Genomic DNA, 27,489 nt, shown 5'->3' with positions numbered 1-27,489 from the left:
AAGGAGCCTGACCATTCTGCAGTTTGGATTGGATCAACATTTTGCTCTGAATACCATCAAGAAGTAAATCTCAGCAAACCTTGCGATCCTGTTCCAAAAACCACCTAAACTATAACTAAGGGCAAAACTTTTTTTTTAGGTTTGGATAGAGTGGAGAAGGATTAGAATTATTGTCACATTTTTAGTGCTGTCTATTAGCCCATTAAGGAGATTCACTTTATTTGTCCTATTTATTGTCGTAGCTCTATCCCCCTGCGGGAGCCGCTGAATAGGATGGGTCCTCTGTTGGCTTGACCGTATCAAGAACCTCAGCCCCTCTGACACCCGAGGTTGAGTGTACAAACATACAACATCACGGGAAATCACTGAAAGTAATACTTTGTACCCAATAGTAGTGCAATATCAAGGAAAACAGATATCAAACCAGGTAGTAAAGGCAAACTTAATTTATTCTCACCCAATATGGTTAGTACCTCCATAAAATGGATTACCAGTGTTAATAACACAATTTGTACACAAAGTGATTAACAGTAAGTACAAGGCATAAGATGACATTCGGCATTCAGATCAGCATAATCAGTAGCAAGGCCACCTCAAGTGCAACAGTGAGCAGTAGTAAAGTGCTGGAACTTTACTGCCACTGCACATTTATGATGGCAATGCAAGGCCTAAACCACCTGGGTATACACTGTAAAGAGGAAAAGGAGGATGGTAGCGGAGGGGCATGGGAACAAAGGGGGCTTGCAGAATAATATTACAGGAGGGGCGGCCCTTTAAGATGTTCTTCTGCCAGCTATCGTTTGGACCCTTTAAGAGCGTCTTTGCACCTAATGACAGCCACAAGTAACCTGCATTCAGTATAGGTACCATATAGGTACGGTATAGTTTCAGCTCTCTGTTGAAGGGGGGCCTCCCCTGTCTTTCCCTGAAGGCCTCTGGTGATCAACTGTGGGAAGTAAGGGTTAAGTGGATGCTTCAGTCTCCTTGCTGCGGCAGCGCAGGTGCTATGATGTGGACAGGGCTTCACTGCCCACAGGTATCCTCACTCTCAGGCTCAGGATTTCTGCTGCTATGGTCCCCCACTAGCAGACGAATATCCAGACGGAGGTGCTCTCTCTCTCTAACTCCCTCAGCACCAAGAGAAAGAGCTTTCCTAGACAGTTTTATAAAAATCATCTTTCCGCATCTCTTACTGCACAGTGCCTATTGGGATTTGTATAGTAAGGAGTCCTATTGTTCCATTATATGGGTGCTGTCTCAAACTAGAACTCCCATTATTTTTCAGAGCTCTGCATAGTCTATTGGGCTTGTTTTGCTTTAGCTCTCCCCTTGCTGGCCAGAGGATAATGGTGCAGCATGACATCAATATCTCAGTAAAGAGAGAGAAGAAGAAAACGCAATGTCTCTTTCTCCATATTACTGTAGCCCAGCACCTGGCTACACTGTTATCATGAAAAGTGAAAGTAAAAGGCAATCCCAAATTTTGGTTTCACGGTAGAATAGGAATAGAAGAAAGTGGAGATACTTGTTTTGGTGACCCTGGTGATACCCCAGGATTCCCTCACTTTGGAGAGAAATCACTTCATTCCCCCTGTTGGCTATGGGACAGGAAGTGAAGGGAAATAGGCCCAATAGGATGCAGATAGTTAAAAAAAACTGACAGGGTTTATAACTCTCCCTAACTCTATACAAAATTTTAAAAAAGTTTTGCCTTTAGTTTAACTTTAAAGGATTTTGTCCAATTCTGCTCATATAGTCCCACCTTTACAACTACCAGTGACCCTGTGCGATCTAAACCTTGTTCTGTCAGTGCTTCAAAGGTTGCCTTCCTAATTGCTATCCATCATTTCTCAGTGGCTCTGACAGACCATCATACAAGCATATGGAAAGCTATGGTCACAGCATACAATTTCCTTTTATAACTTCAGTATTGTAATAGCAATACATCCAATAGTTATTAACATAGTCTGTGTATGTTGTGAATTTCGCCTGTCTGCTGCTCATCTCTTTCCACAACTTCCTGTATTCCCTGCATGCTTTGCAGCTTCCTCTGCTGTTTACTCTCAATTTTTAAGGACTATATATCCCATGGTACCTTGATGCTTGTGAGCAGTGATTCTTTTACTGACTCCAATTTCTGAAACTCTACCTCTCAGCACCTCTGTAGTTCATAAGGCAGGCTCTGCAAAATGTGTAAGTCCCTCCATCCCTCTTTCCTCCTCATTTGTCCCTCATTTTGGTCTGATCTATTAAGTTATATATAAAATGCACTATTTATCTTTCAAACGGTATTTCTCAGTGCTAAATCTTTCATCCAATTTCTAAATTGCTGCATTTTTAGATTTCAAAAGCCAGGATAAAGGAATAGTAGTGGTAAAAAAAAAAACACTTGTAGGTTTAACTAGTCATTTTTTTGTATAATTTTCCTTTGAGGGGTGTGGAAGGGGGTGTGTCCTATGCCTACATGATTTTGCTAATAGGTGTCCCTGGTTACCATCTCAAAAAGTTGGGAGGTATTGACACTGTAGTACCTAGCCACAGCACTTAGTGAATATGTGTCACAGAATTCAAGGTAGTAAATGTGTGGGGATCTTCACAACGTTTTCTAACTTTAAGACTTTCGCTTTCTAGAAATGATTGAAATTCAATGTGCAAATGAATATAATGATAAGAAAATTTGACCACAGATGCGTGGTAAAGTGGATGTAAACCCCATTTATGAAATTTGACCTGGGCACATATAGTGGATCTCTCTCCAATGCCCCAGGTCCAGTGTCTTTCTGTTGCTCCCTTCATCTGTTATCAGCATAACTTCTGACAAGTTCCCCGACACAGGAGATGAAAGCAGCTGAAAATTTTTGTCAGGGTGGGTGCATAGAGATAGATTAGCAGAGAGCTGGTCTATTCACAGCACAGCTCTGCATGTTTCTTCTTACCTTTGCCTATGAGCGGGGGGTGCCTTTCCTTCAGTCAGCTGTCACGCAGTAAATTCCAAGACTCCACACCCAGTGCTGGAACAGGAAGAAAAAATTCTAACATGATGTTCACTTTCTAAACGGTGTAGAAAGCTGAAGACAGCACATAGAACATATGTAAGGAGATTTGTTTAATCTCTGTGAATCATCTGAGGCTGTTCACTTCACTGGGTATATGTGTGTAGGACTGTCCCCATAGGGCTTTCTGTGTGATGACTTCTTGGGTCTCCCTCTGATTACCTGCAGACAGTCACTAGGGGATTTTTTACACATCCATCCTTACTCTCATTTGCTTGTTACTCAGTAAATAGTCCAGGATATTTGGTTTTGTATTTATTGTGGAACTTGGATAGGAGAAGAGAATAGTGGGATACTCTTACTGAACTATTCACAGTAGATAAGGACAACTCTCACTTGGCCTCACCAGGTTATTTGTTGAATCAGACACACTGCTTTAACCATGCTGCCACTTGTATGGAAGAATTTAAGTCCTCCTGCTTTCTCTCTATAGCAGCAGACTTAATGCAAACAAATTTATCTTCAGGACACTCTCTAGTATCCCCTTGACTGACACCCATCCACTGACTCTTCCACTGAAGGTATGGTCCTCACATGACAGGCCCCATGACACAGATCTGTACTCAATGTAGGCAGAAGCAGATCCTTTCCAGTGTTTCCCTTCTAGTCAGCTCTGCAGGACTCCCGAGTTCAGCTCCTCTCCAACATTCAGAACCTCAGGTCGACCACCCGAGGCCACATGGCAGCTTCTGCAGAGGAGGGGCAGCTGTCCCTCCCTCCGGGGCCCCGTTCTCCAGCCTTTGCCTTTCTGCATAACCTTTTATGTAACTGCCAGGGAAGGTGTGAAGGGGAATACTATACAGTGTCAACAGTGACAGCTGGTGCTACTGACATCACATCCAAGAGGGTGGCACCTAACTGATATCTCAGGACTTTTGGTTGTCTACAGGTCAATAATATAAAGGTGCATATCCTCTTTTGGGAAGATTGTTGTTAAAATAAATAGCCTGGTGACAACATCTCTTTAAGCATGCAAATGAATGTCTTTGATGTGCAGTGCAGTGAGTAAAATGTGTTTGATTCCTTTCTTTGCTTTTCTGTTTTACAGTTTTTATAACTGGGAAACCCATGTTTCAACTTCAAATGCAAGTCCAAATTACCAAGTGATTGCAGAAAATTCATCCGGATTACTATTCAAAAATAAGAGGGACAGGAAAATACTAAACGTGGATCCTAAGGTAAATATTTTTCTCAGAGCAAAGCGGCAATTTTCACTTCTCCTCTCACATTACCATCTGTTTTAGGGATTCTGTACTGTTTTTATTGCCTGTGTTTCATGGCTTTACAAGTGGTATCACTTAGCAACTTGAGGACTAATATTGTCACTCCTTTGTGTGTTTATATATTTAAGGATCTGTTTGAAATGAGGGATCTGCACGGTCTTTTAAACATCAGAGAGTCATTGTTCACGGCTCAGTCACATGTAGAAATATGTATTCCTTGTTATTTTAAGTTGTGTAAAAGGGAATCCATCATGGAACTTTTTCATGATACACTTTTAAATATACAGGCGTATCAGGTAGTTCATTAGGAAAGCAAATAAATGTCAGTTTTGTGGTATTTTAAAACATAGTCCCTGACTTACAGTGTAGTTATAGTGAAAAATGATCTGTATAAAGTGTGTTCTGTCCCTATTCTTAACATTGCAAAGAACACTTCATCCAAAATAACACTCCCTTATTGCATTTAGAATAACATAACTGTGCCTCCATCATTCCTTTCCATCATTTACAAAACTCTTTTCCATTTGTTTCAACAGAGTCCTGTTTTCAAACAAAAAAAATGTAATAAAGTAAAGAGAGAGCATACCCCAGTAGGTTGTGCTTGTGACGCTCTAATAGAACCAAAAAGCCCTCCTATGAACCAGTGTGAACACTGACACTTAGATTTCCTTTATATTCAGTGGTGCTCATTCATGCCTTCCCGTAAAGTCTCATTTTTTTTAAATTAAAATATATTATACTTGCCTGCTGTGTGCAGTGGTTTTGCACAGGGTAGCCTGGATCCTTCTCTTTTTAGGTCCCTGGCTGGAGCTCCTGGCCCCTCCTTCCAAGCAGTTTGCTATGGGGGCACCCAAGCCAAGCTGCAGCTTCGCATATCCATTCAGACACAGAGCCGTGGTTCCCCCTGCCCCCTCTCTCTCCTGATTAGCTAACTGAGTTTGATTGACAGCAGCGGGAGCCAATGGCGCCGCTCCTATATCTCAGGCCATCAGGAGGGAGAGTCCCGGGTGGCTGAAGCTCTCGTGGACATCGGATGGGGCTCAGGTAAGTATTAGGGAGGCTGGGGGGGGCTGCTGCACATAGAAGGATTTTTACCTTAATGCATACAATGCATTAACCACTTTAAGACCGGAAGGATTTGCCCCTTAATAACCAGGTCACTTTTTTCAACTTGGCACTGCATGAATTTAACTGACAATTGCGTGGTCGAGCGACGTTGTACCCAAACTAAATTTAGGTCCTTTTTTTCCCACAAATAGAGCTTTATTTTGGTGGTATTTGATCACCTGTTCGATTTTTTTTTTTTTTGCGCTATAAACAAAAAAGAGCAACGATTCTGAAAAAAAAAAATCAATATTTTTCACATTCTGCTATATAACATTCCACAAAAAAAAAACTTAAAAATCAAAATTTTTTAACATTTTAGGCCAATTTGTTTTCTGCTACATATTTTTGGTGAAAAAAATCGCAATAAGCGTATTTTGATTAGTTTGCGCAAAAGTTATTGCGTCTACTAACTACAGGAAAGATTTATGTAATTTTTTATTGTTTTTTTTTTACTAGTAATGGAGGCGATCTGTGATTTTTTTGCTGGACTGCGACATTGCAGCGGACAGATCGGACCCCTGACTGACATTTTTTACACTTTTGGGGGGACCAGTGGCATTACTACAGTAATCAGTGCTAAAAATATGCACTGTTACTGTAATAATGACACTGGCAGGGAAGGGGTTAACATTGTGGGTGATCAAGCATTGCAACATGTATAAACTGTAGAATAATACAAAACAGATTATGAAAGCTGCACAAATATGAACTCTTCACTTTAACCACTTTACGACCGCCCGCTGCAGTTATACTGCTGCAGGCAGCCGCTCCGGCACAAAACGCCTTAGGCATAAGTCGGTCGCGCGAAGGGAGCTAGGAACCCAGGGAGTTGTGGGGAATAGATATAAAGTTGCTTGCACCTACATCTGAGCATGGTGAGTTAATGGATTGTGGCTCTTTAATATCAGGCTGCATCCAGTGTTTCTGGATGTATAGGTAACCATGTTGAAAAACAGGATTATTCTGCATCACTCTGCCAGCAATTTTTAAGTGGGGATTAAATCTATTATTTTTGGAATACGTGACGGAAGTGTGACATGTAAATAACTTCTGTTCCAAGTTTACTCTACTTAGCTACAAATAATTTAAAGGATAAGTTCACCTTTTAACAAGTAAACAAATGTGCATTTATTATTTTTTGTTTCTGAAGCCCCTAAAGCATTGCACCTGTGATCAGCAGATTGCTGGTGCCATGCAGGTTTCCTGCAGATCTGTCTGTGTATCTGTGTAACTGTACATCCCGCACGCCCAAGCAGATACAATCTGACAAGATGAGAGAATGAACTAACACAGCGTTCCACAGCGACATGGTAGTTCATTGAAAACTACAAGCTGACGGCCACAAAGGCTGCCGGACCTTTTTTTTAAAATTGTGACAGCTAGCAGGGGGAGAGAAGATGGCTGTCAGATCAGGGAATGGGGGGGCGGGGGCGGTCCGTTCGTAACATGTTACATGTTACCACCTGAAATATAAATGTAGCATGTAACATGTTGCAAAACATGAACTTATCCTTTAAGAAAAACTGAGAAAAGCACAGAGCTACAACCAGTTACTTGTCATCCTGCAAATATTAGTTGCCTGGCTGTCATATATATACCCATATCTATATATATATATATATATATATATATATATATATATATATATATATATATATATATATATATATATAAATTGTATATATATTTTTGTTTGCTTTTTATTTGTTGGGTTGACATCATAGCTTTACAGCGTCAGAGATACTGTATATGTTGTTTTGGTGGTTACACATAGTGAATTGGGTCATATCAAAGATATATATTATTTATTGTTCACCTCTTTTATGCATTTTTTTTTATATATCACTATACACATTTTCCTTCTGTTATTTATTCTACCTAAAACAGACTGACACTGACACTGACACTAACTGACTCTGATACTAATTTAAAAAAAATGTTTTTTTTTTTTTTAAATCCTACCAAAAATTTACTGACTCTGACCTTTGACCTCAACACTAACCTTGGCACTGACCTAGATATAACCTTGATCTATCTATTTTTTTCTTTATTATATATATATATATATATATATATATATATATATATATATACACAGTATCTCACAAAAGTGAGTACACCCCTCACATTTTTGTAAATATTATACTATATCTTTTCATGTGACAACACTGAAGAAATGACACGTTGCTATAATGTAAAGTAGTGGGTGTACAGCTTGTACAACAGTGTAAATTTGCTGTCCCCTCAAAATAACTCAACACATGGAGTCCTCTTCCACTCCTCCATGACAACATCACAGAGCTGGTGGATGTTAAATACCTTCTGTTTGAGCATGCCCCACAGATGTTCAATAGGGTTTAGGTTTGGAGACATGCTATGCCAGTCCATCACCTTTACCCTCAGCTTCTTTAGCAAGGCAGTGGTCGTCTTGGAGGTGTGTTTGGGGCCGTTATCATGTTGGAATACTACCCAGTCTCCGAAGGGATGGGATCATGCTCTGCTTCAGTATGTCACAGTACATGTTGGCATCCATGGTTCCCTCAACGAACTGTAGCTCCCCAGTGCCGGCAGCACTAATGCAGCCCCAGACCATAACACTCCCATCACCATGCTTGACTGTAGGCAAGACACACTTGTCTTTGTACTCCTCACCTGGTTGCTGCGACACACGCTTGACACCATCTGAACCAAAGAAGTTTATCCTGGTCTCTTCAGACCACAGGACATGGTTCCAGTAATCTTTGTCCTTAGTCTGCTTGTCTTCAGCAAACTGTTTTTTCAGGCTTCCTTGTGCATCATCTTTATAAGAGGCATCCTTCTGGTACAACAGCCATGCAGACCAATTTGATGCAGTGTGCGGCGTATGGTCTGAGCACTGACAGGCTGACCCCCCGCCCTTCAACCTCTCCAGCAAAGTTGGCAGCACTTATATGTCTGTTTCCCAAAGACAACCTCTGGATATGATTCTGAGCATGTGCACTCAACTTCTTTGATCGGCCATGGCAAGGCCTGTTCCAAATGGAACCTGTCCTGTTAAACGGCTTTATGGTCTTGGCCATCCTGCTGCAGCTCAGTTTCAGGGTCTTGGCAATCTTCTTATAGCCTAGGCCATCTTTATGTAGAGCAACAATTCTTTTTTTCATATCCTAAGAGAGTTCTTTACCATGAGATGCCGTTCCAGTGACCAGTATGAAAGAGTTTTAGTGATAACACAAAATTTAACACACCTGCTCCCCATTTACACCTGAGACCTTGTAACAATACACATGACACCGGGGAGGGATAAAGGCTAATTGGGCCTAATTTGGACATTTCCACCTAGGGGTGTACTCACTTTTGTTGCCAGTGGTGTAGACATTAATGGCTGTGTGTTGAGTTATTCTGAGGGGACAGCAAATTTACACTGTTTTACAAGCTATGCACTCACTACTTTACATTGTAGCAAAGTGTCATTTCTTCAGTGTTGTCACATGAAAAGATATTATAAAATAGTTACAAAAATGTGAGGGCTGTACTCACTTTTGTGAGACTGTATATATATATATATATATATATATATATATATATATATATATATATATATATTTACACACCTTATTGTATTTACATTTTTATCTTCTGCAAGGAAAGGAAGATACAACATGACTTCATCTCCATTCAGAAGAGGAAGTAAACAGATTGGTGGGCTCACAGTGACTGATCACTGTGATAGCCAATCAGAGGCTATAACAGCGATCAAGTGGCCCAAAAACCAGGAGTCCCGGGTCCCAATTGGTAGTAGGAGACTCGGGGCTCTCAGTGAAAGCCAGGTCTCTGTGCTGGGAGCAGGCTACGCACAAAGAGAAGTACGCACATATGCGGCCCCATGTAACAAAGCCCAGTCCAGTGATGCCACATACATGCATACCATCAGCGGGAAGGGAATAATGCATTCTATGCACTAAGGTAAAACACTTTTTAGGTGCAGCTTCCCTCGCAGCCCCCCCCCCCCCCCCTCCACCAGATACTCACCTTAGCCCAATCTTGGTCCAGCGTGGTCTTTTCTTCAGCAGCTCTTCTCCCCTCTCCCCTCTTCCCTCCTCACTAACAGAAGAATAACATTACAGCCAGACAGGGCTATAAACATGTCTGCAATGCTTTGCTTTGTGGTCATGGTAATTTTAATTTTGGCTGCATAGTTTAATAGGCAATTGGCAGTACCACTCATTGAGGTCAATGGGCAACACTGCAACCTGCTTTCTACTAAAATAAACTATAGAGCTATGATTTAAGCCTCCAAATGAGCCTCTTTGTTTTAATGATCCACCGATTATGATGGGTAATGAAACATCTGCGATTCCTAAAATACATTATTTGATGGCTGTTTGCTATCTTACCTTTCCCAACCATCTTTCTGATTTGGACAGCATTTGTGCTCTTTCTCCGAAAGATAACCATATGCATCTTCTTACCCAGATACTGTATTTTCTGTCAATTTGAAAAGATCTTTGTAAGGACTTTACACTTGTGTTGTGTTTGACAGGTGGGGAGGAGGTGTTATGTTGCCTGCTCACCTCCTATTTTAACCCCTGAAAACTTGCACTACTGTGTATTAACCTTATGTATTGCATACGGTTGCAGAGAGGTTGTGGTGTGGCCCAATTTAATTGAAAGGATGGCGTTCATCGGGTGGTACTGCCGATGGACGCGGATGTGGAATGCAACAGTGGGATTACATTTTGCAATGCTGCAAAGCATGTTGACCCCAGCATATGTACGCTCCTGTCAGCTGTCTTCGCACCTGGAGATGTTTTTCCTTATCTAATTTAAGCTGGTTTAAAAGATAAGTTCACTTTTTGGAAAAAATAAATGCCCTTTTTGTTGCAGGTTAAGAAAATTTGCATTTATTTATTTATTTACTTATTTTATGGAGCCTGTAAAGACCATAATGCTGGGCAACATGGAAGGAAAAAGAAGAAGAGGATAGATAGCATCATGGAAACAATGAACATGATGTTAAGCAAGCTCCGGGAGGCAGTGGAGGGCAGAAAGGTCTGGCACGCTATGGTTCATGAGGTCACAAAGAGTTGGACATGAGCAAAACGACTGAACAACAACAACAAAGCATTGCATCAGCGATCAGCAGGTCACTGGTGCCATGCAGGTCTACAGCAGATCTACCAGTGTATCTGTTTACCCATACATCCCATATGGGTACAACCTGAGAGAAGGCATGAATGAACTACCACGGCTCTCCACAGCGCCATGGTAGTTCATTGAAAACTACAAGCTGACAGCCGCAAAGGCTGCTGGACCTTGTAATTTTCCATGCACAAAGCCCTGTCAATCAGTGACGTGGCCAGATGGGCTTAGCCCCGCTCGATCATGTTTTTTGAAATTGTGACAGCTAGCGCGGGCCAGCTGTCACAGCAGGGATTGGTGAGGTGTGGGGTCCAGTCCGTTTGTAACATGTTACATGTTATACCCTGAATTTGGGTGTAACATGTAACATTTTACGAAAGGTGAACTTATCCCTTGAATTGGCAATACACTAGTAGAATTTTGTTTGAAAGCTTTCATTTCGGAGCATTGGTTTGATTTTCTACTCATTAGAGGGGTCAGATTAACATTCGTTTGTGTAACACTGAGCGCTCCGGTCCCTGCTTCTGGACCGGAGCGCTCGCAGCGTTCGTTCCAGATCCACTCACCTGTGCCCGCTCCGGCTCCCTCCTCCGCTCCCCGCTCACATGGTTCCCGGAGCGCACGCCCCTGCACCATAGGGCGCGCGTGCGCAGGTCGTTTGAAATTTATGGGGCCTGTGCACCAGTAATTGGTGCCTGGTCCAAACCTCCCTTCCTGTTTCCTGTGACCTGTTTCCTGTGACCTGTGACCGGTGACCTGTTTCCTGTTTCCTGTGACCTGTTTCCTGTGACCTGTTTCCTGTTTCCTATATAAGTGACCTGCCCCTTCCAGCCATTGCCGGATCTTTGTTGCCTTGTTGCCTTAGTGAAAGCGTTATTTGTGTAATCCTTTGGCTGTTGCCGAACCCTTTGCTAACGACTATCGCCTCTGAACCTGTGCTGCCTGCCCTGACCTTTGCTACGTCTGACTACGCCTCTGCCTGTCCCTTTTGTACTACGCCTATATCAGCAGTCGGTGAGGTTGAGCCGCTACCAGAGGACACGACCTGGTAGTTACCACCGCAGCAAGCCCATCCCGCCTTGCGGCGGGCTCTGGTGAAAACCAGTAACTACTTAGAACCGATCCTCCGGTACGGTCCACGCCAATCCCTCACTGACACAGCGGATCCACTCCCTGCACCGCTCCTGCTACCAGTCCGGACCCTGACAGTTTGCAACCATAGTGATGGGAAAACTTGAGGGACCAGGATGAAAGATAAAACAAACATTTTCATTTAGGAAATTATGTTAATTCCAAATGAAATGTTAAAAGCAAACTACATTTTGAAGTTTTTTTGAATGACATTTATCGGATCTCCCTTGGCATTATCAAATGTTCATTCAAATCTACCAGTGTATGGCTAGCTTTAGGATCTTTCCATTGCAAATAAAACAATGCTGTCTGTCCACCAGGTTAGACTATACTAAAAATGCTTCAGTTGTTTTCTTCCTTCAAAGTAAATGATTAATTTTCTGCTTTTTATCCTACTGACTAGCTGGCTTGATAAATGTTCATATAATGAATTCCATTCTTTATTAAACTGTGTAGTAAAGTTTTTTCAGTAGTTACCCAGTAATAGAGCCTAGATACTTCAAAGGCTGGGGATGTTTAATAAGACAATACTGGACGTTGCCAGGGATAGTTTCTGTAAGTTGTGATTTAGATGTTGATGCTGCCTGTTATTAGGCATACACTGAAACAAACAAATTGTGGCCTTTCAGCCAATTTTCCTCTATGTCTGGTAATGACATTGAAGTCTTTTTATGCCTCTGTCCAAGTTATTTGCTGCTTTATTAGTGAACAGAGATTAGAATAAAAAAACATTTAAATGTAACTATGGCTAGGACACAGACATTGAAGTATTTACAGTGGCAGAACTACCAGGGTCGCGGCAGTCGCACTTGCAAGTGGGCCCTGGCATTCCACCACTGTGAAGGGGGCCCAAGATCCGACATCTCACCCTGCATCCCTGGCTGTCAGTTCACTATGCAGTGGAGGTGGCGATCAGCAGCTCTGTGGTGCCTGCGGGATCTCCCTCCAGCTAGCAATTCACTTCCCTGTATACAGTGGAGAGGGGAGGGGCCACTGACCCAGGCAGGTACCAGCCCCTCCCCTCTCCACTGTATACAGGGATGTGAATTGTTAGCTGGAGGGAGATCCCATGGGCACCACAGAGCTGCAGATTGCCCCCTCCACTCTGCTGCATAGGGATCTGACAGCCAGGGGTGCAGGGGGAGATGATGTGGGCATGACAGAGCTGCTGATAAATGTGCAGGTAAGTGACCATGGGATGATCTGACTATACTAGAAGTACAGTGTGTATCTATGTGTATGTGTGTGCATGCAGGTGTGTATATGTGTGTGTATATATACGGTATGTGCGTGTGTGTGTGTATATATATATATATATATATGTGTGTGTGTGTGTGTTTGTGTATATTCATGTATATATGTGTATATACTGTAAATCTTTGTATGTGTGTGTGTGTGTGTGAATGTGTGTATATGTGTGTGTGTAGGGGGAGGTCACACAGTACAGGACTATCCTAGCTGGGTGCCAATGCATGATTTATGCTGCTGGATGCTACTTGTTGCACACTATTATTGATACAATCTGGGTGCCACAGTACACAGAGCATGCATTAACTGAGTGCTACTATCTATGGAGCATGCATGAACTGAGTGCTACTATAATGGAGCTTATACTGGCTGGGTGCCATAGACTGCAGAGGAGGGTGCATAGTGTGTGTGTTGGGTACAGAGATGTGATGGGGGTTGGAGGTGCACATCAAGTGGGTACAGAGCAGAGATCTGTAAGGGCCCTTTCACACTGGCAGACTGATCGGGTCCACCTGTCCTTTTTTCAGATGGACCTCATCGGTCCATCCATTGCTCTCTATAGAGCGGCGGGTGTTAACGGACATGTGTCCGCTGACACCCACTGCCATCTGATCCTGTCTGCTAAAAACAGACAGATAGGGATCCATTCTCCGTCCGTCCAGCGGATCAGATTAGTTGACAGTTGGATGGAGACGGACAGGTGGTCCGTTTCCATCCGACAGCCCATAGAGAGCATTGGGATATGTCCACTCTGCATTAGTGGAGCAGGCACAGACCTGTCATCTGTTTGCTCAGCGGGGATCAGCGGAGATATCCCCTGCTGAGCAAGCGGATCCAGCTGATAGGTCTGCCCTGTGTGAAAGGGGCCTTAGGGGTGTGCGGGGATGCCAAGATACAGATCTTCGGGGTGCAGAGATGTGCGACAGAGTACATATATGTGCTGGGGGGGTGTTGAGGTGTACTAGAGAAGGCAGAGGATGCTGGGAGGTGCAGAGGTGTGTATGTGTGTGTGTGTGTGTGTGTGTGAGGGGGGTGGTTACAAAGGATTGAGGTGCAGAAGTGTACTTGGGGGTACACAGAGGATTCTTGGAGGTGCAGAGGTGTGCGTAAGAGGTGCAGGGATGTGCAAGAGGGGAGAGAAGTGAGCTGGGGGGTACAGAGGTGTGCTAGGGGTATAAGGGTTATTTGGGAGGTACAGAGATGTGCTGGGGGTATGGAGGCATTCTGGGGGGTGTAGAAATGTGCAAAGAAGTATGGCATTAGATTATTCTAGTAGAACCATGCCCATTTTAAATGGCCCACTCCTAATTAAGATACATTTTCTGCCTACAATAGATGGCTGATTAGATAGAAAAAAAAAGTGTCCCTGAAATTTTTTTGGAAGGGTTAGCGACTATGCAGGAAGGGGTCCCGCTGCAGAACACATGAAAGGGTCCTGCTGTGGGATCGCAATAAAGGGCCCCGCGATCGGAGTAAAGGGCCCTGGATCAGTGAAAATGGCTCAAGGACGGGGTCAGGGAGGACCCTTCATGGTTTCTTGCACTGGGGCCTGAAGGTTCTAGTTACGCCTCTGAGTATTTACATATTCTTAAAGCCCAACATTGGTATTTTTTAAAAAATGATAAAGAAAATACTGTGAACACAAGGCATCCCAGGCTGGCTTCCTGAAGAGGCATCACCACGGTGCCTCATTTTCAGTTCATTTATGCACAGGGCAGAGCTGACGTCTTTATGTCAGCATCAGTCTTTGCACATGGAGTGATTACCACTACCAGGAGAAAACTAAAGAAGAATAGGATCCAGCACATCACATGACCAGCAAAAAATAATTCAGAAAGAAGTATAGTAATCAAAAAACAGCATGACATACAGTTTAAGGGGACTCCACGGGACAGGGGGGCTTTATAGCCTTCAGCAGTGGTAATTAACTTAACTAAAAACAAAGGAATCAGATGTGTTCCTGACATGTCCGGAAAGATGCACAATAATTTGTTTTTGTTAATTTGTGATTATCAATAAGATATAAGTGACCTTTATTTTGGATGAACCATTGCTGGGACTAGGTAAGTATTGCACTAGAAACTTTTCAGAAACATTTTAATAAAAGAGACCAATTTAGCTGCCACAGCTTTATTCCCCTAATGGTGGCAATTTTTTTTTTGTCTTTTTTCCTTGTGTTTTTGCACATGAATTTGTGTTATTTGAGGTAGCTAATACATAAAGAAAAAAAGGGGTTGAAAATAGCAACCTTTGCAGTGTGCATGCTTATGTTGTCATTTTATTTTATTTTTTTTCAGTTGCTGTTTGGACTTCTTTTTTATTATTTTGTCGTAGTTCAAATAATCAAAAAATATGCAAACATATTGAAAATGAGCATAAATATATTTTTGTGTTATGTTTTTCTTATTCATTCATTGAAGGACACAGTGAAGTATTTTCTGAAAAAACAGGGTCATGCTGCTGAATTTAGGAGATCGGACGCTAGCAAACAATGCTGTAGGAGAGCCTAGTATAACCTCTCCCACTCCCATAATGCTTTAGTTTTTTGTTTTTTTTTTGCTAGTGACCTAGGAGAATGAGCGTCTTTTCTTCTCCAAGAGAAGCAAACTCATTTGTTTACTTTTTCTATATTTTATCAATACTTTTTTTCTTCAAGCAAGTTTCCCAATGGCTGCAGAACTAGAAGAGCTTTTTTGCAGCTCTCCAGATCTGATGACCCTTGGTATAGCCACTGAGACAGTACACTGATCCTGCTGAGATAAAGATGTGGGGGTATCCTGAAATGTGACCTGTGGGCACAGGGCTCTGCTGAAGCACTCTCCAGACACTTGTATACTGAGTGAGTTAGGCTGGCCATACATGTTCAATTTTCTTGTACAATTTTCCTTAAGATTTTCCTTTAACTATGTAGTGAAGGGCCTGCCTGATTGGATACAATTGAAAGTTGTTTATTTTTGAAAATTGTATAGGAAAATTTAACATGTATGGTCAGCCTTAGTCACAGAGCTCTTTACAGGTACAGGGCCATGATGCACCATTCTGGTGGAATCCTGTTCCTGAAGACTTCTTGGGGAGTATCAGTTCATAAAACCATACCACACCCATGGGTAACCTTGATGAAGGCGTTTTATGGTGATACAGTACAAGATCAGCGATGTTTTGAAATGATGGCAAGCAGTTGAGTGATACTGCCTAAGCCAGATACTATAGACAGATATTTTACCAGGGAGAAACCTTAATGGACCTTATGAAGTCCATGTACTGCATGACAGTACATGATCAATAAAGATGAATTTGGCCATTCCCCAACAGTGAAGTACAGACAGCATGGATTGCTGGGTGGAAACATGTTTTGCCCTACTCCTGTTACCTTTTTACACTTTTTTTTTTTTAGCCCTTTTGTCTTGTTTTTTTTTTTGGGGGGGGGGGGGCTTTTGGTTTTATTGTTTTTTATGGTGTTCTTTTATGCATTTAGTGTCTGCTTTCCATATTGCAGCCTCAGTATTATCCAGTCTTGTAATGTCAGTGTTCCTTATGGGACAAATATACAGATAGTATACAAAAATGTGTTGCGCTGTAATTCAAATTAAACCAAAAAATCCAAGTGTCATAATCAATTCATAAACAATGATTCCCAAATAAGTGGTGATAAGTGAAAGGAAATCTTGTACTCCAAAGTCAAGGTAGAATCACCCACCACGTGAATTCACCGCCACCATATGTAAGGATGTACTCTTACCAAAGAGCATGGACCTCCTGTTAGGGAAGGTCAAACAAGCTGTAATGTCTCCTGCAGCACTGACCCCATATGGCAGACAAATTAAAGCAGTTCCAAATTGGCCAGAGGGTGCCGTCGGTCCTCTGTCTTCAAACCGTCCATAACAATGGCAATACTCCCTGGGTTAGAACACTCTAGTTTGCAAGTTCCGGGACCCTGTCTCGGGTCTTCCATAACACGTGTTCCATGATCTTTGGTAGAGTACATCCTTACATGTGGTGGCATTAAATTCACATGGTGGAGGGATTCTACCTTGACTTTGGTGTACAAGATTTCCTTTCACTTATTACCACCTATTTGTGACTCATTGTTTAGGAACTGATTCTGACACTTGGATTTTTTTTTGTTAATTTTATTTAAAGCGCGACACATTTATGTATACATTACTTTACTGTGAAAATCATCTCCCGTGCAGCTTTCTATTTTCTAGTTTTCATTGTATATCTGTGGTTCTGTGTTAAATATACACATAGGAAATAAAGGTTTGAGTATGCGTGAAATGGCACTTCCTCTCTATGCAACACATTTTCTGCTTTTGCCCATTTTAGTTGTACAGTAGTTCCAACAGGTTAAATGGGCTGTCACTTTCCATCCTGACCACAGGGCCACCACAGGTTAAGCATGGTATTTTCAGATTTCAGAATACCGTAAGCCAGGTGGCTATCCTATTTATGGTACAGCTACTGGATGGATTTGGGAATAGCCAGGAGATTGATTGTGCAAGTGTGCGCGGATGTTCTTGTAGAGTCAGGACCAGGATTCTGGGCTCCACCCTCCTGAGGACTCCATGTGGGTGTAAGGGAGCAGCCACAAGTGTGCATGTCTACATGGTGCAGGCTGGACCAGTAGGGAAGCTAGGAAAGAGAGTACTAACTGAGGTACAGTGTTTGTACATGAATAGAGGGAAACTGTTACATGGTCAAGAGGACTAAGGCACAAAGCCTGAGCAGAGAGCTGAGAGGCTAAACCTGACTTACTTTGTTTTGCATTGATGGTGAATATCCCTGCGTGGGCAACTGTTAGACATTTAAAACACTAAAAAAGGACAGCGCACAGGAGTGTCAATCAGGTGTCAAAAGCAAATCCCCAAACAGCAAACATATAAAGGTTAGTTTATTAAATGAATAAAACCAGGGATGGCTAACACGTTACCACTGGTCTGAACTTCCTGTTCCAGGGCCCTATGAACCAGGTGTAAAGAGCGGCAGCTTACTAAGCCGGCTCATCTCCGCTCACGGTCGCCTCCCGGTCTCCCGCTGATCTCTCTGCTCCCCTCTACCTCTACATGGACCAATCCTCCAGATGAACAATGCCAATGCCTGGCTCAGGCTGTGGAAGCTCTGTTGTCACTCACCATATCTGCCACGGTGGAGACGGCTGTCACGGCGGGAATATCCCAGCTCTGTAAAGAGCTGGGAGAACATGCAAAATGGCTGAATGAGGTGGAGCATAGGATTTCTGAGATAGAAGATGAAATGCAAAGCTCCTTCTCTACAAAATCCAGGCTGAAGCAGAACCAGCAGTATATATTTGATAAACTTGATGATCTGGAGAACACGTCCCGCAGGAATAACCTGAGGATCATCGGGCTCCCTGAATCTTTTGGAACAGGTACGCTCACAGACATATGCGCTGCTCGCATACCGTAGGCCTTGGGCATCACCATGCCGTGTATAATAGAGAGGGCGCACCGCCTTGGATCTCCCTCGAATGACCGCCGCACTCCTCACTCAGTGATAGTGCGATACTTGAATTACATGGACAGATCTGGCATACGAAAATCTTTCCGAAATGCAAAATCCCTGCAGATTGATGGCCATCACCTGCTCCTGTTTGCCGATTACTCGCAAGATGTTGCACACAGACGAAAAGCTTTTCAACCTTTTTGCATAGCATTATTCCAAAAGGGAATAAAGATAACCCTATCATACCCTGCAGTACTTTGCTTCATGGAACCATCAGGCACCTCCAAATCTTTATCTCATCCTGATGAGGTAGCCGAATACCTTCAGCAGCACCTCCACCTGTCTATGGACACCACTGGTCTGCGGGTAATGGTGAGGGCAAGCCAATCTGTTGCCGTGACTACGTGCAAGGTGACTTGACAAATCGCATGTGCGTGAAAGGCTTAGTCACAGCAACGGATTGAATTGCATTGCCCATTGGTTCCTGCATCTGGCCTCATTTCCACCGAGTTATGTCACTTCCAGGCATCACGCAAACCTCGGTGGTTCCACAACACGGCTGGTTCATGCCGGCGGCGACCGGCCAGGATTTTCCCTTTTTCTCTACGGATTCCGGTGCTTTGGATACCTTTTATACCTCAGAGAGGCATCAAGCGTTGGATCCCCTCGAGTGACTATTGGCATTCACCATCCTACAATGCCCTCACCACCACCCGCAGACCAGTGGTAACGTGTTAGCAATCCCTGGTTTTATTCATTTAATAAACTAACCTTTATATGGTATGCTGTTTGGGGATTTTCTTTTGACACCTGATTGACACTCCTGTGCGCTATACTTTTTTAGTGTTTTATTTCATTGCATTTACATCCCATGCTTGGGACTGGCTGCGCAAGGACTTTTTTAGTTTGGATATTCCAGTGTCCCATTGGTCAACCTCCTGCAGGGAGTTTTTGATTAACAGCACTTGGACGTTTTTGTATTTTGAACTGTTAGACATTTGCTTTCTCTTTAATAAAAGTGGGCCAATGAGCGTTTAAATGGCACAACAGATGTGGACTCTACTCACTGGTGCACTACACACTTAAGCTAAACAAATCCTAAATATTACAATATGCTGTATATACACTGCTCAAAAAAAAAAAAAAAGGAACACTTTGAAAACACATCAGATCTCAATGGGGAAAAAATCTCATGCTGTATATCTACACTGATATGGACTGGGTATTGTGTTAGGAATGAAAGGATGCCACATTGTTTTAAGGAAATTCAAATTATAAACCTACAGGGGGCTGAATTCAAAGACACCCCAAAAATCTAAAAGTGAAAAAATTATGCAGCAGGCTAGTCCATTTTGCTGAAGTTTCTTTGCAGCAACTCAAAATGGTACTTAGTAGTTTGTATGGCCCCCATGTGCTTGTATGCATGGCTGACAACATCAGGGCATACTCCTAATGAGGCGACGGATGGTGTTCTGGGGTATTTCCTCCCACATCTGAACCAGGGCATCACTGAGATCCTGAACAGCCTGAGGGCAACCTGGCAGCATCGGATGGACCGAAACATAACGTCCCAGAGATGTTCTATTGGATTTAGGTCAGGCGAGCATGGGGGGCCATTCAATGGTATCAATTCCTTCATCCTCCAGGAACTGGCTGCATACTCTCGCCACATTAGGGCTGGGCATTTTTGTGCACCAGGAGGAGCCCAGGACCCACTGCACCAGCGTAGGGTCTGAAAATGGATGCAAGGATTTCACCTGGATACCTATTGCTGTCAGGGTGCCCTTGTCTAGCCTGTAGAGTTCATTGATATGCCTCCCCAGACCATCACTGACCCACCACCAAATCTGTCATGCTGAACGATGTTACAGGCAGCATAACGTTCTCCACCACTTCTCCAGAGCCTTTCACGTCTGTCACATGTGCTCAGGGTAAACCTGCTCTCATGTGTGAAAAGCACAGGGTGCCAGTGGCGGACCTGCCAATTCTGGTGTTCAATGGCAAATGCCAATCGAGCTCCGCGGTGTCGGGCAGTGAGCTCAGGGCCCACTTGAGGATGTGGGGGCCTCAGGACACTCTCATAAAGTCTGTTTCTAAATGTTTGGCCAGAGACATTCACAAAAGTGGCCTGCTGGATGTTATTTTGTAGGGCTCTGGCAGTGCTCATCCTGTTCCTCCTTGCACAAAGAAGCAAATATTGGTCCTGCTGATGGGTTAAGGACCTTCTACGGCCCTGTCCAGCTCTTCTAGAGTAACTACCTGTCTCCTGGAATCTCCTCCATGCTCTTGAGACTTTGCTGGGGGAGATACAGCAAACCTTCTGGCAATGGCATATACGGGGAGAAGGGGCAATGAGATGTCAGGGGAATCCTTTTAAATCTCCACGGGGCTGCACGTCACACCCGGAACATCTGGGTTCTGACATCACAGGCTCACGTGCGTTCCACCCGCTGTGCATTCGCTAAATGGCGCTTAATGTGGCGGAGCTCATCTTTGATAAAGATAGGAATAATAGGAAGCAGGATAAAGCATTACTAGACCAGTGGAAAATTTTAAACATTTCCCGGGCATTACGTGACCTTATTAGATGAGAATGAAGGAGTCCCCCAAAATTGGACTTCACAGGTACCTTCGGATAGTCATACAATAGCATAACCCTCTATCCCTCATGGACCAGTAATAAAAAATAAGTCAGATAAATTCTCCCCCTTCAGACAAACCCATATATATGGGCATTTGTTATACAAGTCTCTAAGGAAATTAATGAAATTCATACACAGGGCTATTCCACTGGCAATCTCACGCATCCGCAAAAAGAGGCTTTAAGATCTCTTGGTCAGAATAAAAGTATAATGATTAAGCCCTCTGACAGGGGGGGCAATGTTGTCCTGATGGACAAAGAACAATATCGAACCATGTGCCTAAAAATTCTAAACAATCAAGAATGGTATCTCACAATCTCTGCAGATGTGACAGACAAGTTTCAAAAATAATTTACTCAAATGGTAGTAGAGGCCTATCATCAGGCCATAATTGATAAAGAGACTTACAAGGCCATTCTTGTCAAATTTCCTAAAACACCTACTTTTACACCCTGCCTAAAACACATAAGAATATGGACCAACCCCCTGGGGGCCCCATAGTATTGAGTATTGGATCCTATACGGGATTAGCCAGTCAACTTGTTTTGTATTTAGACAGATATGGTGTGTTGGACTACTACTGCAATATATTTTTTTGCAGGGTTACCGGAATGAATAACTTATTTTCCTTCATATATCTGTTGTAGAGATATTGAAATATTTAAATAATGAGGCTTCAGTAGGTGGGATATCCTGTGATCCCTATGTCCTCCCCAAAGACATATGACAATGACTCAATAGATGAAGTGCTCCTTGGGGATTACTTTATCTCATATTGGAAATCAAATACATGCATATACATATGAATATGATTATTTGTACATACCTAATATATGGCAATTATATTTAACAGAATGTAATTTCCTGTGATTTTGGTCCTAAGGAAGCTCCGCAATTCAGCGAAACGCGTTGACATACAGAGGTGACCCTCACACACAGATACCCCCCTGGGGATTGCTACCCCATACCATGCATCTATTGGGGAGGTGCTGGTTTAAGGTCATATTTTCTTTTTGCTATGTCTCTTTTGTATGATTTCAATTATGTATCCATAAGCATTTTGGATGTTATGTGATACATTTTGTTTTTAACATGTTTAAATAAAATACTTTTTGATATTTTTCCATATGTTGGGTTGGTCTCATGTTCATGCCATTAAAGTCTTCCTGGTGCAGGACGGGGTCCTGCTTTCTTTTTGTCTACCTGATTAACAGCCCCTCTGCTACCTAACTGACCAGATCGATATCTCAAGAGTTCAGTTGATGACTTGATGCTATGCTCTGATTAAAAAGTGTTCCTTACATTTTTTTGAGTAGTGTATATATAGCTTTCACACTTTGACTCTGTCTGACACATTTAGGGCCTCATGCAAACTGGGCGTTTAGCTCTGGTGCATGAGGCTCCAGGGTTTATCTGCAGTGGAAAGGTGCAGGTGCACCGTCCAGCCCTGTTGCAATCCAAGAGACTTTCTTGCCTCTTTGGAGGACATCAAGGCTGCCTACTTGCATCTTTTCAGTGCATCAATCCTTTCTGTGTTTTTTTTGGCAGGCATGCAACATTGATTGAAAAGTCTTGTGTGCAAAGACTATCTACAGCGTTTGCTGTTGGTATTTTGTACCATATAGATAAATAAATAAAAGGATGAATATATAAATAAATATAAATCGTAGATAAATTCATAAACAAACAATATTGTGGTGCAGTTGTGAATAAATAATTATAAATCAATAAAACAGTCGCATAGCTATATGCAAGTGAATATTCCTGTGTTAAGTATACAACCATACAATAATCAATAAATATGAATGGCAAAATAGAGGGGTATTTCTGCGCTAATAATAAAAAATGTGGAACAATGTATAATGAGTTAAATTATAAAAAAGCAGCTAGCACAAGATCCACAGACAGTGATCAAAAAGTACAAATATTCACAAAAAGTGCAGCGCTAAACATATGAAATGATCATAAGTACAATGGCACAAAATCATGCAAAACAAATTTTGAAAAAAACGTGAGGAAATGAATATAGAGTTAATAAAAGTCCCAAAGAAAAATCCAGAATAAACAAATCCAAGAAGGTAATTGTGATGACAGTCTTTCCTTCCTGTGACACCCAGGGGAATGTGTAAAGTGGGGACACCACAGTGCACTAGTGTGAGGAGTAGCTTACCAAAAAGCCGTGGTTACTCAACTGAATGAGAAAGCCTCGCCAGATAAAACATGTCACTTAGATCTCAGGAACTTCCAAACCATAGGTAGCGCCGTGGGGTAGATTATTTCTCAAGGGAGCTCCATAGTGGACAGATGAATGTATAAAAGAAAAATCGTACAAAAGACCATAGCGTAATCCCGTAAATAAAAATGGTGAAGTTTATTTAAAAGAACTACTCACATAACTGTAGCACAAGTAAGCACATCAAGAATGGTGACTGAGGATTCAAATACGGCGTCCCGCATGTATCCGATCAGCATGGACAGTATAGCCGGCTCACAGAAGGGGCGTGTAGACGTTGCATCCAGAGTCGCCAACGTTTCGTCATCAAAAGACGTCATCTGGGCGCCCAGGCGACGTCTTTTGATGACGAAACGTTATGACTTTTATTCACTCTCTATTCATTTCCTTGTGGTTTTTTCAAAATGTGTTTTGCATGATTTTGTGCCATTGTACTTATGATCATTTCATATGTTTAGCGTGCACTTTTTGTGAATATTTGTAAATCAATAAATATGGCAATATTTAGTTAAAATGCAATGATTGAAAGTCCATATAAATTGTGACAAAGATTAGTCCAAAAATATCTTCCAATTCTTATATCAAAGTGCAGGTGCTTTGTGCTCAATATCCAAAAGGTAGGTGACTTTGATGGTATGGATTTCCTCTTCCAGTGAATTTGTTATAAATGGATCACTTACCAGAAGTAATGGGTCTTCTGTGCTGTATAACACTGAGACCGATCACGCTTGTAGGCCAGGGTATGCAAAAAAGTAATGCTCCAATAGTGTGATATGGTTTTTAAAAGTTTATTTTCCATCCATGGTTAAAATACAGCATCAAAAACATAAAATCAGCATCTGTGACCATGCAAACCGACCTTTGATAACGTCACAGGAAGTGACGAAACGCGTCAGTTTTGGAACGCACGGCATGACACAATCGTGCAGCTGGAACGCAAGCCGGAACACTCCGCTCGCCACTCTGCACGATAGCGGTTTGCATGGTCACAGATGCTGATTTTATGTTTTTGATGCTGTGTTTTAACCATGGATGGAAAATAAACTTTTAAAAACCATATCACGCTATTGGAGCATTACTTTTTTGCATACCTTGGCCCCTACTGGTGGAGAGGAGAGAGGTGAGGAGGAACCCAGCCTGTACCCCCATTTAAAGGAGCGGAATAAGGGAACTCACTTTGGCCCGGAGGGCCTACAAGCGTGATTGGTCTTAGTGCTTTACAGCACATAAGACCCATTACTTCTGGTAAGTGATCCATTTATAACAAATTCACTGGAAGAGGAAATCCATACCACCAAAGTCACCTACCTTTTGGATATTGAGCACAAAGCACCTGCACTTTGATATAAGAATTGGAAGATATTTTTGGACTAATCTTTGGCACTATTTATATGGACTTTCAATCACTGCACTTTAACTAAATATTGCCATATTTATTGATTAATGTACGGTTGTATATTTAACACAGGGATATTCACTTGCATATAGCTGTGCGACTGTTTTATTAATTTATAATTATTTATTCACAACTGCGACACAATATTGTTTATTTATGAATGTATCTACGATTTTTATATTTATTTATTTATTTATATATTCATCCTTTTATTTATTTATCTATATGGCACAAAATACCAATAAATGAAAAAACAAAATTAAACTCGCGCTACACAACGTGAAAATTATTATTATAAGTGAGGTAATGAGCAGCTGCTGCAGACTCTAAGAAAATTCTTAGGAAAATTTGATAAAAACGAATTTATGCAGCGCTATCTTCAATAAAGTGATAAGTGCTGTGATATATAAACAATATTCAATAATTTATAAAGTGCATAAAAGGATCATATACACAAAGTGCTAAGTGCTAAAAAATATGCAATATCCAATAAATTATAAAGTGCATGTATACACATAAGTGGTTAGATATACTCCAAAAGAATATTCAATGCTTGAAACAAAAAGTCCTTAAAGTGATCCAATTAAGGTGCCAAGGTGCCAAAAAATAATTCAGGTGCCTTGGCACCGAGTGAGGGTCTTAATTTATCTGCAATCTGGTGAGTGGGGGACCTTGAGGGGCACCTTGTCACTTTGCAAGCACCTGAATTATTTTTTGGCACCTTGGCACCTTAATTGGATCACTTTAAGGACTTTTTGTTTCAAGCATTGAATATTCTTTTGGAGTATATCTAACCACTTATGTGTATACATGCACTTTATAATTTATTGGATATTGCATATTTTTTAGCACTTAGCACTTTGTGTATATGATCCTTTTATGCACTTTATAAATTATTGAATATTGTTTATATATCACAGCACTTATCACTTTATTGAAGCTAGCGCTGCATAAATTTGTTTTTATCACAAAATACCAATAGCAAGCGCTGTAGATAGTCTTTGCACACAAGACTTTTCAATCACTTTTACCTACACTCCTATAGCTGCTGCTTACACTTTCTTCCACACCTTAAATATACATATTCCATATAGGCGCGGGGGATACACTTCCTTTCTTTAGTGTTATCTTTTTTTCAGGCATGCAACATTACCAATTTAGTGCTTTTCAATTTGGTCTGTCCACTTCACCTTGGGTATTCAGCTAGGTGGTAGCCCTTGTATTTGCTCTGCTAACCTCACAGGGAATTCCCATTGTGAAATACCTTAAAGACTTTCTACTGAGGGAACATTCAGCATTGAACCCCCGTAAAGCAGCGATGAAACTGACTCATCACTTTGAGTATCCTGTGCACGGTTCCACTCCCACATACAGTCTGCAGTCCAGGAGAAAACCAATGATCTGCTTTTGCATGAGGGTTCTGGGCTTGATGATGGGCTGTTTTAGAGCAGATCCATTTGCAGACTGTTGCAGCTCAGCAATCTGGTTGCTCTACCCTCTTAGCTCCCAAGCCAAGCCCTGAAATCAGGAAAACCTATTTTCCAATGGTCTGTAAGCTGCTCAAGTCATATGCCAGCCTGCCAGGCTCGGGAGGAGTCCTGGACACCCTCACAGATAAGAAAGCTCTTCTCCCTATTAACATATTGGAGCTTAGAGTGATCTGGCTATCCATTCAACGCTGGATCTTTCAATTGCATGGTCATATGACCCTGTTTGATGATGCCATAGCAGTGGCCTTAATTAACCATCAAGGAAGAACCAGAAGTCTTGCAGCTCAAAAAGAGGTTGACCAGATTCTTTGAAGAAACTCATGTTTCAATCCTGCCCACTGTGCACATTCCAGGAGTGACAAATTGGAAGGTAGACTTTTTAGTCAATAATGTCTGGGGATTGGTCTCACCCAGAGGTGTTTCAAGACCTCTGCCCATAGGTGTCGAATGCCAGACAAGCACCTCCTGACTTCCAGATTCAACAATAAACTGATCAAGTTGGTCTCCAAGTTCAGGTATCCTCTAGATACCTGAGAAGATGCTCTGGTGACTCTGTGGGATCAGTTCACTCTGAAACTTCTTCCTCTGAAGGGGGAGGATATGAAACTGGGCAGCTTGGGTCTTTACAGTAGACGCTCTGGTGACTCCATGGGAACATTTCCACTAGATCTATGCCTTCTGCTTTTCCAACTTCTTATCTGCTCCACAGGATTGTGATGAAGGGCATTTTGGTGATTATCATCACACCAAACTAGCCCTAGTGGGCCCATTTGGATCTTCTGCTTCAAGGACTGGATTACCACCTGCTTCTTGGTAGCTGATTTGTTGAAACTCATGTCCTAAAAGATAGGGGCTTGCCTGATTATGTTATCCATATGATTTCTACTTACCATAAAATCCTTTTCTTGGCGCTAATAAAGGGATGCAGGTCCCTCCCCTCTGTTCCTATAATCCATGGGCATGATGTGAGTGGCAAGGGTTCTACTAGGGCCTAGGCTGTTTTACAGCTTTGTTTGCCAGTATCCAATTTTCTGAAGGCAGAAGCAATACCCATTGTCTTAGAAATGCTTGGCCCTGTGCCCTTTAATGAACTACAAGAAATGAGTTTCATGGCGAATCGAAAAAACATTTTTTTCTTCTTTTTTCACATTTATGAATGGATTTGTGTTTGTAAACAAATCCATTCTTTAAGACTGATCTCTGAAGTGAGTATAGTGTCACCATTGTCCTCTCTTCAGCATATCACCTTCAAATCCATTCATACATTATGAATGGGTCTAAAGAACAAAAAAGCTATTCATATCAGCCATCATTAGAGGCTGCCGCTGTGTGAACTGAATAGGGGGGAGATGGTTGGATTAGAGCAGTTTGACTTGAGACCA

General features: G+C 42.1%; 1 protein-coding gene across 1 annotated transcript in view; it reads left to right on the top strand.

Annotated features, from left to right (window-relative positions):
- CFAP299 (cilia and flagella associated protein 299) overlaps window positions 1-27,489 on the top strand; it is a 738,453-nt gene that overhangs the window by 700,996 nt on the left and 9,968 nt on the right. The window contains exon 5 of the mRNA XM_082261915.1: window positions 4,102-4,231. Within this exon, the coding sequence (XP_082118041.1) occupies window positions 4,102-4,231 (130 nt within the window). The remainder of the gene's footprint in view (window positions 1-4,101; window positions 4,232-27,489) is intronic.

The sequence above is a fragment of the Pelophylax lessonae genome, assembly GCF_965119305.1.
Source record: "Pelophylax lessonae genome assembly, chromosome: 1".
Classification (NCBI taxonomy): Eukaryota; Metazoa; Chordata; class Amphibia; order Anura; family Ranidae; genus Pelophylax; species Pelophylax lessonae.
The sequence above is the reverse complement of the archived record's forward strand: the minus strand, read 5'-3'. Positions and strand labels throughout refer to the sequence as shown.